At 41.2% G+C, this 12,412-nt stretch overlaps 2 protein-coding genes across 4 annotated transcripts in view; one reads left to right on the top strand and one right to left on the bottom strand.

Annotated features, from left to right (window-relative positions):
- The window catches only part of SUGCT (succinyl-CoA:glutarate-CoA transferase), a 692,699-nt gene extending 683,793 nt beyond the window's left edge, over window positions 1–8,906 (bottom strand). For 2 of the 3 annotated variants that reach the window (XM_027123978.1, XM_027123977.1), the window contains exon 1: window positions 8,769–8,889. In XM_027123978.1, the coding sequence (XP_026979779.1) occupies window positions 8,769–8,868 (100 nt within the window). In that variant the 5' untranslated portion in view covers window positions 8,869–8,889. Of the gene's footprint in view, window positions 1–8,768 lie in introns of all 3 variants that reach the window. The other variant, XM_027123976.1, reaches the window with a different exon arrangement.
- Window positions 8,907–9,006: 100 nt separating this feature from the next.
- MPLKIP (M-phase specific PLK1 interacting protein) lies at window positions 9,007–11,200 on the top strand. The gene is made up of 2 exons (XM_027123974.1): window positions 9,007–9,691; window positions 10,688–11,200. The coding sequence occupies exons 1-2, from the start codon at window positions 9,353–9,355 to the stop codon at window positions 10,886–10,888; spliced, it is 540 nt and encodes a 179-aa protein (XP_026979775.1). The 5' UTR covers window positions 9,007–9,352; the 3' UTR covers window positions 10,889–11,200.
- Window positions 11,201–12,412: the final 1,212 nt, after the last annotated feature.

The following is a 12,412-nucleotide window of genomic DNA, read 5'->3' as shown; positions in this document are numbered from 1 at the left end:
ACATATATGATTCTCAATACTCTATACTTTAAAAAGATATCTATAGCCATATTTTGCCTGTTTGTGAAAGACCAGAATAGGCTGATTACGGGGGGGAAAAAGCAGTTGAAAAGAGCATCTATTATAACGTAATTTGTTAAGATACATTGAGCAGCTTGTATATTGCTCTAACTTATTTGGCCTCTAGGATGGAAAGCCATTATGATGATCACAGCTGAGTAACCATGCAAAGCAGTATAACTATAATGAAGTTGCCATCAAATCTATGCTTGCCAGAGCTGCTTCTAGGAACTCCCCTGGTATTTGGCCCTAAGGTTTCCATGACACAAAGAAACTTCAGCAGCACCAGAGTAGATATAATTGACAGATGCCCACACAAGTGGCTCATCTGTATGACAGTAATCATGGCATCCCTCCCCCACTGTACTAGTCAACTACTGAGACATTAAAAAAAAAAAAAAAGTCGTCATAAAACAAACTGATCGAATACCACTATGAAATACAACATGTGATATACACCGAAATGATTTCTTAATTTGATATTTTACAGAGAACTTAACTACCAGAACTTAGGAGTGAGACAGTAGATGGATATCTCTTCAAAGCTTTATTTAGAATAGTTAGCAGGATATTTTCTTTCTAGCACAGGTTAAAAGTCTTGAAAGAAGCTCTGTTCCTAATAGTATAATTTGGCAGGTAATTTTAGGAGTTTAGAGTACTCGGAAAATTAGAATCCACTGGAAAACATTCCAGGGAACCTAAAAATTTTGAGTTGTAAAAAGGTACTGTGGAAGTGATGCCAAAGTTACGAGGCAATTACACCATTTAGAGACCACCAGAGAACAAGAGCTAGATGGATAGCAACTTATAATAATTTATAATTCACCTTCCATTGACACTCAGTTTCTTGAGAATTGCCCTTCTCTTGCAAGGACTTGGCTATTACTATGGGATTTGCAATCAAACAGGTTTTTAAACTGTTGGATGCTACTATTTTAATGAAAACTTGAGAAATCTACAGGAAGAACAGTGGAAAAAGACCAGATAAAGGGTTTTTCAATGATAGGTAAAGCATGCTACAACCGAAGTACAAATCAGTGCTAATCCCAAATCCCTCTGCTCTTCTACATTTCCCAGCTTCTCTTGCAATTAGGTTGGGCCCAAATGCCGGGGGCCTGGCCAATGAAACGTAAGCTAATTCCAGCCCTGATCCTTAAAAACATCCCACAAAATCCTCCAGGCTTCTATACTCCTGCCACAGTGACCTTGGAAGCTACAATTTTCAAATAGTGTAGCTATATGTGCAAGAAAGATGTTTTACTGTATTAAGCCACTGAGATTGTAGGCTAATTTGTACCACCACCCCATCTAGCCTATCCTGACCAATGAAGAAACCAAGCATTGGAGGAGGAAAAATGGTAGCCTCTAAGCGATTGTAGAGCATCAAAGCCAACAACTGGAAAGTCCATTTCAGGGGCAGGTTGTTTCACTGTTAGCTGCAGTCTTCAAACTGAGAATATGTGAAGACTTTTGTAAGAAATGAATCATTTTAAAGAAATCAATTTCCAGGTCTTCAACTTTCATATACATTTTTTCCTAAAAATAAGCCTTCTTTCATGATAAGCCTTCTCCCACTGGGCAGAAGGAAAACATATTCCTTACACATTACAGCTCTTACCCTCATCTTAGTTCTTGTAAAATCTACTTGTGATAAAAACTTTTAAATATGAACTTAATATATGCAATGAATTGCCTTTCAAAAGTCATTTAGGAGAAAGACCACTGCTATAGACTGGCACGTGGAAAGGTAGAAAACAGCACCAACTTATAGACTTTATAAATCAATTTATAGTTATAGGATTCACAACCAAAAGTCAGGAAGCCAGAGAAAAAAACTTCAGTGTTCAGGCCTCCTTAAAGGGCCAGCCTGAAGTGAACTACTCAGAGGATAAGAAGTGGCTGAAGCAGGTACTCACGGAGCAAATGATAGCAATGAATTACCAAATATGAATGCCCACAAACCCAAGAGGCCCCTGGAACTTCTCTGTGTTGGTGTGGTGGCTCTCCTCCCGGAGAAGACTGAGCAAAGGCAAGACCTTTGTGCCAACTAGGGAAAGGCATCCCTTCCAGGGGACAACCAGCAAAACGCCATCACAGGTACTTGAGGGAAATGATAATTATCACGGCAAAGAAGAAAATGTGTGCACGCGACGCGTGGGAGGGTGGAGGTGGGGCACAGCGTGACTGTGAATGTGATGAGCCTCTTTTGACACAAAAAACGTAGAGAACCCGATTTTACAGACCCACCGCAGATAAACGGAGGAGGAACAGAAGGGAAAGGAAGGGACAGCCTGGAAGAAGTGTGTGGACGGATACATATGTGAGAAAAAATGTCTTATGATTTGATTTGTTTTCGGGACTTCCCTGATGGTCCAGTGATTTAAGAGTCCGCGCTTCCACCGCATGGGGCACAGGTTCGATTCCCAGTGGGGGAACTAAGATCCCGCATGCCGCATGGCAGGGCCAAAACCAATAAAGAAACAAGCCCATGATTTGTTTTCAACAGCTTCCAATCGGTAATTCTGACGAGCAGGAGATGTCTAGAGGGAATTTAGGATGCTTTCTGTGAAGGGCTACAGAACCCTCCCAGGAACTTCTCTTTAAGGAGTAAAGATAAAAATTATTCTCTAAGGCTTTTAGAGTTTTGGGGGATGGAGAAAGGAGAATGAAAAGCATGCTTCCAAGGACAGAGGAAGGTCTTAAGGTGACCTAGCCATGTTCATGTTATAAATTCTTTCAAACTTTTCACACATTTCATCAAACTGTCCACCAGAAAGGCAGTATTAACATATACTGGCACCAGCAGTATATGAAAATAGTGTTCTCCACCATCTTCCGTAACCCCGCATATGATCACTTGGTTTGGGGAGCATATTGTTTACTTGTTTGTTGTAAATTTAACAGTTAAAAATTTGCATGCTACCACCATTTTAATTTGCATTTGTTTAATGACCTCTAAATTACATTGTTTTTAACACTTGCTCTTTTTCTTCTCAAACATAATCTATTCTTCTCGTTGGCCCGTATTTCTACAGGCGTGTTTATCTTTTTTCTTATTGATTTGTATGGATTCTTCGTGTAGTAAGAATATTAACCTTTTATGAGTCATAATTAGTAAAAGTAATTTTTCTTTATCTGCTGTTTGGTTTTTTGGATGGTTTTGGAATTTCACTTTCGAAAAATCATTTCTTTCACTTTCTGCCTTTGCTATTGTTTCAGAGTTCCTTCAGACTACCCACACCTTCAGTGAGTTGCTAAAAGGACTCAGCACATAGCTGTATTCACGGCTAAAAGTTTATTACAGCAAAATGATACATGACCCAATCAGTCAGTGAAAAAGATGGGCAGAGTCTGGAAAAATCCATGCACAGGCTTCTTATGTTCTCTCCCTCCCATGAGGGGCCACGCCAAGCTTCTTTTGTTGCTTCTTTCTCCAGCAACAAAAAAATTCAGTAACACGTGCAATGTTTCTGCTCAGGGAAGTCTATTACGGACCCAGAATCCAAAGGCTTTATTGAGGGCTTTTCACATAGGCACTCTCTGCTCAGCATGCACCAAAATTCTGGACTCCCAGAAGAACAGCAGGTGCTCACCATAAATCCATAAATCACACTGATTGTACAAATCATCTAGGCACCCTTACTAATTAGGAAGCAGTTCGAGTGCCAAGTCCCCAGATGCCAAACAAGGGCCACACTTGTAAGAAGGTCTTTCTAAAGATAGCAGCCTGAGGCCTGCTATGTTAACTCTTTTCTGTATAGGTATCATGTTTTTCCAACCCCACATTATATACTCATGTATAGTTGGTTTTCCCTTTTAAAAAGCTTTTATTTTCCAATTTAAAGTATGTGAGGTTTATTTTTTTCTATTTATATATTAAGTATTTGCTTCTTAGATAAGAGACTAATATTTTTTCTTGCCTTCTACTTTCCTAAACATTTCAGGTTTTCTACAAAAGGTACGTATTGTTTTCACAATTGGAAAAATACAAAGATACCAGTTCTGGCGACATTAAAATTTTACTTACTCCTTTTAAAACAAACATTTGTGTCTGGAAAAGAATAATCATACTCTTACATTTTTCTTCATGTCAAAGTATTCTGTCAATAATTTTATTATTTTCAATGAAAACTTTTATAAGTGTGAGTTAATGCATTAACACTTGCATTACACACGGGTGAAGAATATTAGTCTAAAAGAAATAAACATGTATAATACGTTTCACCTGTGCTTGACTACTGTGGATGGTGGATACATGCTTAGAATTGAAAAGAAGATCATTAACAGTAGTTTGGCTCTCAGAGGCAAAAACAAGTTACTTCTAATACCTGCTTTATCAATGAGAACATTACATAAGTGATAGTTAAGTGGTCTACTGCATTCAAGGCAGGTCTCACCTTATCAGTAATTGAGCTAATCAATCCCAGAGATGCCTTTACTTTTCTACGACTGACAGTCTTCAACATGGAACAGCTGACAACAGAACCTATATAAGGAAAACTGAGGTAACCTGAAAGGCTTCAGGAAATATTAAGATAAAGCTTATGCTCTAAGTATACATACAGTAGGCCCTCTGTATCTGTGGGTTCCCCAACTGCAGACTCAACCAGCAGTGTACCAAAAATATTTGGGAGAAAAAAATGCCAAGAAATTCCAAAAAGCACGATTTGAATATGCTGCACCTCCCACAACTATTTACATAGCAGTTGCACCATATTGTCAACTATTTACATATCATTTATATTGTATCAGATATTGTAAGTAATATGGATTTGATTTTAGGTATACACAGGTTGTGTAGTTATATGCAAATACTAAACCATTTTATATAGTAAGGGACTTGAGCACCCTCAGTTTTTGGTATCCAAAGGGGGTTCCTGGAACCAATCCCCTGCAGATACCGAGGGATGACTGTACAAACATTTCTAGGGCTCCCTTCAGCAGCACATATACTAAAATCAGAACAAAAATTTCTATACATAGAAACTATTAAATACATTCTTCTGTCCTAAGAAGTGCTTTCATCATCAAAAATACATTTTTGGGGGGACTTCCCTGGTGGTTCAGGGTTAAGACTCTGTGTTTCCAACGCAGGGGGGCGCAGGTTCAATCCCTGGTCAGAGAACTAAGATTCTATAGGCCGTGCGGCATGGGAAAAAAAAAAAAAAAAAAAAAAATATATATATATATATATAAACTTTTTAATATCTATATGTATTCAAAAACATGAGGTTTTTGAAGCAGAGATCAGAGTTATTATTACTTACATCAAGAAATGCACCATTTTTCCCACACCTAATATGCCACAGGCGTCATAATGAGAGCTGGTGGACTAGGCGTGCACATATAAGGAATGAACCACAGGATAGGTCCCCAAAATTATAAATCTATTAGTTTGTATGGGATAGCTGACCAGCAACTACCTTCTCCCAAGAAAAGCAGAGAAAGCTTATCTCCCTAAAGTAAGCAAATTCTCCTTCGGAAGAAAAGGGGATGATCCCTGGGTTCTAACCCTTTGGAATATAAATAAATGTCTCCAGGGGGAAAGATAAACTTCCCTGGGTTTACAATCTCAATCTTGGGAATGTCTCCAAGGCTCTGAGTTTTATACCCCTTTGAAATATAAACATAAACTTCCTGAGAGTTCTCTAACAATCATTTCAGTCATCCTTTAACTTCCAAGGCTTGCCCTTTAACCCAGGCTCTAGTTTCCTTGGCTTAGAAAGCCCTGACCATGCAGAAACATGAAAATATTTACTCCTTGGTAATAAGCAGTAAAACTAACCAAAGTATTTACTTTTGCAGCACTCATTAATACCTGACAGCTACCTAAAATATTGGCTTTCAAACCCTTTCTGGAGAGCCCTAGGAATTCCTTAGCAGTGCCCCAGAAGTGTCTTTTCAGGGAGGTAGTTAAAGTAGGGGACAGAGGGAGCAGCTACAAGACCCCAATTCCTGCTTCAAACACAAAGCCATCTGCTCTCATAAAGGCTCTACAAAAAAAAAAAAAAATTTGTTTAATCTACTGAAAAAAGACACACCAAAAAATCTTAGGTAACCCGAATAAAGATCTTCAGTCTTATAGAAATAGACAAGGCCCCATTTTCACTTACACTTAAATTTCCTTAGTGGTACTCTTATACAAGTAAAACTTATAAAACATGCACCACCACAAAGTTAACCAATTAATCTGGGGGCTCCCCATATAACTCATGGGTCCTGAGAAAGTTCCTTGACGTTTTGCCTGTTGATGTCCTCTGTGTACAATGCCACTTGAAGACAGCATCTAGCCACTAACAGTGTCTTCAATAAAAGCACTATCCTACTGAGGATCCTGTTTTCTAATGCTGGTCCTCCCTAAAGAGTGCTGCAATTCTCTTTTTGTGGGAACAATACCTGTGTTACTCACAAAAGTGCTCTTATCTCTCCACAGGACTCAGACTTAGTTCATGGGGCAGCCACCAAACTCTCATATACATCATCCCAATTCACTTTTCTATTTCCAAGTAATGTAACATAAAACTTCCTTCATCTCTCTTCCCCTGAACTCACCACCATATAAATAACCAACACAAGTATGTATCTGGGAACCTCAGACCCACCAGTTCAGGCAGCCAGATTGCAATTCCCAGGTTAATACTCCGGAAGATTCTAGCTACATTCACAAAAGTTCAATAACAAGGTTGTATCTACTAATCTCTAAATATCTAAAATAATACGCTACGCAGTACCACTATCAGAATTTTACATGCTTATTTATCTATTGCATTTTTCAAAGGACGGACTGAGTGTCAATTCATATTTCTTTACCTAGGAAAAAAGACAACTGCCTGGGATTCAAGAAGCCTGAGTTCTGGTCCCACATCCATTTGCTATGTGAATTCAAGCAAGTCACTTCACTTTCCTTGGACAATTTCTCATCTGTGAAAAGGCAAGTTGCCTATTCTCAGAAGTGATCCAAGTGGAATCTGGAGTTTTCATATAATTAAGAATGTACTCTCCCTCAATCCTCATATATACCTGAAAACATGATGACAGGCACACTGTCATGTGCAATCTACCTGTCAGAATCTACCTCCCCCGTTTCTAATGCAAGTTCATATGTGTAGAAGATAGCAGTGTATCACTATAGGAAAGAGCATTCCAGAAGTGTAAGGCAAGTAAAATGACAACTTACAGTACTTCACTCAATTCTGCAAAACATTTGCCAGTTATTTAAAAATTAACAAAGGTAATTTTGATCCCTGCCACCCTCATTTTTCTGCTCCCTCCCCCCAAAATGTAGATTAGTTGATGCTATTAAAGGGGGTATTATAGGTGAGAATCACTGACCAATATGATGTGACCCACTCATTCATTCAATAAATATCTGACAGCTCAATTACCAGGCATTAAGCTAAGCACCAAAGACAATGTCCAGAAAGGTGCTTAGCTTTGGCCAGGACAAAAGTATATAATAAGGTGAATAATCTGGGATCCCCGGGCCTTAACTGCATCATAAAGCCTTGATGGCATTATCCTGCCTTGATTGATTCTACAACTTGTATCTAAAGGAAAAGCTTGATGAACTGAATTCCCTCAGAACAAACCACCACAGGAAAGTGTGTGTGTATCTCCATTCATCAAGGACAGAAGCTGAGAAAACATCCCATTCTTCGGCTTTGCCACGTCACAGAACGTGTCAAATGGACAGTGAGGAGTGGCACCTGCAAGAAGGTTCACAGGCTGAAAAGCACAGGTCCAGGCTACCCATTAGGCTATGATTAAATGAGTCCGAAAATTCTTTAAGATTCTGTTTCCTACAAGATGATTTCAAGACTCACAGTGGACTATCATTCCCAGATTCGGAGGGTGTAAAGAAAGTTCTAGAAAACTGCAGTAAATCTAAATTTCATCTTCCAAATAAAATTCTGAGACAGGTATTCGGTACAAAGATGGGTTTATACATTAGGGGTCATTCTTGAATGACCACACTTTTCTTTTTAACCAAAAGTCTGTGAAACGATCATTATTTTAACAGCTTTAGCCAAATGTTGCTAATTTTGAAAATCAGGCTCTCTGCTTCCTAACCAACTCGCTTACCCGCTTGCATTTAACAAGAACAAGGAAGGGAGTAAAGTCCGGCCTCTGCGAGCACAGCCTCGCCCCCGAGTTATTTAAAGTGCAGCCGCATAGCACAGGGAAATCAGCTCGGTGCTTTGTGATCGCCTGGAGGGGTGGGATAGGGAGGGGGGAGGGGGGGAGACGCAAGAGGGAAGATATATGGGAACATATGTATATGTATAGCTGATTCACTTTGTTATAAAACAGAGACTAACACACCATTGTAAAGCAATTATACTCCAATAAAGATGTAAAACATAATAATAATAATAAATAAAGTGCAGTCTGAAACCCTTCCTGAAATGTGGCTGGGGGTGCATTTTTCAAGGTATTTAAACTTGGGGGACGAGGGGGTAGGAGTAAGGGGGAGAGGCGAGTCCGCCCAGTAGGACCACGCAGGGGCCGGACCCAGGCCTGGACGCCGGGCAGGGTGACCACGGGGCGACCGCGGAGCCAGGGCAAGGGGAGACGCGAAAGGCCAAAGGGCGGGCGCCGGGGGCAGCGGATACTTCTGGAAAGCGCGGCGCTCTCCTCAGGATGCCGCTGGAGTGGGGAGGCTGGGGCTGGGGTCCCTTTCGCCGCCCGGACCGAGTCTCGGAGGATACCTGACTGCGGGCGGCCGGTCCACAGCCCCCTCCCGCCTCCCCGGCGGGAGAGAAGGCCGCTTCTCCGCAGAGCCGCGACCCTCGCCAGCGTCGCCAGCATCGCGAACCCCTCTGAAATCCTTCTTCCCTGCGTGAGTGGAGAACGAAGTGCGCGCGCGACCCGCAGCCACTGGGGGCGCCCACGGACACCTCGGTCCCCGCCCCCCGCCAGGTGGGAGGGGCCCGGCCCTGCTGAGCTCTCCGGGCCCCCCTCCATCCGTTCGGCAGGCGTTTAGTACGTCAGTCAGTGGCAACCAAAGCCCGCCAGACTGCAAAGGCCACTGCTGGGGCCCGGGATTAGCCCTTTCCTTTATCCTTTTTCTTCCTCTTTCCTTCACTTAAATCAGCTGAATCTGTACCCATTCGATAACCTACTTATCCCGCCGCCCCAGAGGAACCTTTGTGAGGCCGGAACCAATGTGGTCTATGGTGCTGGCGGGCGGAGGACTGTTTTGGTGAAGGACCACGAAGTGTCTGTGAACGGTTGGTCTCGACAGTTCCGGCGGGAGAACGCGCCATTGAAGTCCTCGTTTTCGTCTTCTGAGATGCACCGACAGAATTTCCGACCCCCGACTCCTCCTTGCCCCAGCCCGGGTGTAGGAGGTTGGGGAAGCGGGAGCAGCTTCCGGGGTACCCCGGGCGGAGGCGGAGCGCGGCCGCCATCCCCGCGGGACGGGTACGGGAGTCCACACCACACGCCGCCGTACGGGCCCAGGTCTAGGCCCTACGGGAGCAGCCACTCTCCGCGACACGGCGGCAGCTTCCCTGGGGGCCGGTTCGGGTCTCCGTCCCCTGGCGGCTACCCTGGCAACTACTCCAAGTCCCCCGCGGGGTCCCAGCAGCAATTCGGCTACTCCCCAGGGCAGCAGCAGACCCACCCCCAGGTAATAATAGCCAGCGTTTGCCGAGCTCTTACTGTATGGCAGGCATGGTACTGATAATCCCTTTGCGTGGATTATTTTGAATCCTCTATGAAGTGAGATACTATCGTTAGCCCCATGTCGCAGATGAATAAACTGAGGCTCAGAGAAGTTAAGTATAACTTTCTTTAGAATGCTGTAAAAAGTTGCAGAGCTGTACTTTGTTTCTATAGTCCTCCTACTTTTAGCCAGTACACTGCCGCTCAAACACAGATATCCCTAATTCCCTCTCCTTCGTCAGGGGCCTAGCCAGTTCGTTGCAGTAAATTATTCTGAGTCCCCGGTCTTCAAGGAGGAAAAAAGCGAATGAATCCCCAGCATAGGGCTCAGCTCTAGGGTTACAGGCTAGTGCCATCTTCCTACTGATGGCACCTTTTCCCTTTTTTTTCTCTTCTTTTTTTTTTTTTTCCTCCTTTTGGCCTTCGTTTTTCAACTACATTGGCTTCTGCTCTAAGGCTTCTTTCTGGTATGTCTAGGATTCTGTGGTTTACATCTTAAATATGCTTGGTAGTTTTCCAACTTTTGCTAAACCAAACCCATCCCTTTGAGTGTGGAGCTAATGAGATGGGAGGGTTCTAGAAATTTTGAAGCTGTAGGGTTAAAAAAAAAAAAAAAGTTTAATTTGCTTCCAGAAGCAATAGGGAAATACTGAGGGAAGACTACAGTACAAGTAATTTCTTACTTCATCACCAGTTTATAGTTTGGGAAAGTTATTACATTAGAAACCCAAAAGGATTTGAAGTGACAGTGGGCATAAAACTATCAATAAATTAGTATATCAAATAGGTTTAAATACTTTTTTAAAACACTAGATTAAAGGAAGCATGGACTTTGCAAGTGAACATGTTTGGGTTCAAGACACAACTTTTAACTAGCAGTGTGATCCCCTCTAGCCTCTAAAGAAAAAGTACCAGTTACCTCTACTAAATGTCTTTTTAACTGATGATTTTTTTTCTAAAGGGTTCTCCAAGGACATCTACACCATTTGGATCAGGGCGTGGTAGAGAAAAGAGAATGTCTAATGAGTTGGAAAGTTATTTCAAGCCTTCAATGCTTGAAGACCCTTGGGCTGGCCTAGAACCAGTATCTGTAGTGGATATAAGCCAACAATACAGCAATACTCAAACATTCACAGGCAAAAAAGGAAGATACTTTTGTTAACATTTCTGAAATTCAACTGGAAGCTTCATTTGTCAGGAACATCTTGGACAAAACTTTTGCTTGTAATTAAGTTGAACCCTAACGTGGTGACTTTGAATAATTAGTTGTGTCTTCCTTCATCATATCAAGTATTTTTGGTGTTAGAGAAGACATATGGTAGGATAATTTGCAATATTTAGCTCTCTGGAAGTGCCTACCAATTTTAGAAGATTGACAGTTTCCAAATACTTAACATTCTTGGTTATATAATGGACATTTGTCTTTTAATGTTTTTCCAATGTTTCAAAATAAAACGTTTTGTCTTTCTAGCTATATTGTGCTTTGTCATATGCCAAAGAATTATTAAAATAATGCTTTGTAATCACATAGTTAGAATTCGTAAGTATATATTTTGCATACTACTTTTGAAAATGAAATAGACTGTCCTTTGTCCTGTAGACAGTTCTTTATTTGTTCATAGGGAAAGGGGGTAAAGGAAAAGAATAAAGGAGATTTCTATTCATATTATAACCATTGTTCTGCATGCATATTTTATGTAATGCTTTTGTAAAAATGCATTGAAACTTGATTGAAAGTTACAGAAACCCGCTTAAGCTTAAATTAAAAAAAATATTCATACCCTTTATACTTATTTAACTGCAGAGGACAAGGATAGACCTACTTCTTGCATAGCTATATTAAAGAATTCTGCATCTGAATTTCTCTACTCCACATCTCTCAGTATTGTGGAGTCATTTTCTCTTGAGGCCCAGGAAGATAGCTACCAGCAGTCTTAAGTCACTTCCATTGTGAAGAGAACATTTCCCAGCTCTGTCAATCTCAGTGAAGACAGATTGGCCATGCTTAGGTCAAATTTTCGAGTCTTAATCCAATAACTATGATCAAGGCAGTATGGCATGATTAGCTTGGACATGGATTCACCCCTACAATGAGGCAGGGTCCCATGGTCTTCAGCCCCACCAGGCCTCCCTGGACTAAAGAAAGGCTTTCCAAAGGAAGGAATACTACATACCTATACCTACAGTAATGGGGAGAAAAATGAAAATGTTGGGGATTTTCATTTTCCCCAACTATTTAAACAAAATCAAGTCTTATAACATTCAGGCTTTTTAGATATTTTAGGGTCACAATATATGATGAAAGTATAGCTAAAATTTTATTTAAACATTCCCAGAAAGAAAGCTTTAAAAGTGAAAAGGTTACACCACCTATTTGAGCCATAACCACTTCTATTTGTATGTTAGGTCTTTTCACAGAGGCAAAACAAAATGAGAAGGGAAGGATTTTAGATTAATAAAAGCTCCATGACACCCAGGACTACTACTACCAGTTACTAGCTTGGTGAATTATTTAACTTCTCTGTGCCTCAATTTTCTTATATGTAAAATGAAAAACTTAACAGTACCCATGTCATAGAGGTGTTGTGTTTGAGGATTAAATGGGTTTACATGTGTGAAAACTCTTAGGCCAGAGCCTGGCACATAGTAAGCCCTCTAAATGGTAGCTGTTACTTTCTCACTTACC

Source organism: Aethalodelphis obliquidens, unplaced genomic scaffold (assembly GCF_003676395.1).
Source record: "Aethalodelphis obliquidens isolate GAN/ISIS:26980383/991018 unplaced genomic scaffold, ASM367639v1 scaffold27, whole genome shotgun sequence".
Classification (NCBI taxonomy): domain Eukaryota; kingdom Metazoa; phylum Chordata; class Mammalia; order Artiodactyla; family Delphinidae; genus Aethalodelphis; species Aethalodelphis obliquidens.
The sequence above is the reverse complement of the archived record's forward strand: the minus strand, read 5'-3'. Positions and strand labels throughout refer to the sequence as shown.

What these genes read in the sequence shown, in the direction of transcription:
- MPLKIP (XM_027123974.1), top strand. Translation starts at nt 9,353, where the DNA reads ATGCACCGACAGAATTTCCGACCCCCGACTCCTCCTTGCCCCAGCCCG. An exon ending in AGCAGCAGACCCACCCCCAG is followed by an intron (nt 9,692 to 10,687) that starts GTAATAATAGCC and finishes TTTTTTCTAAAG; the next exon opens with GGTTCTCCAAGGACATCTAC.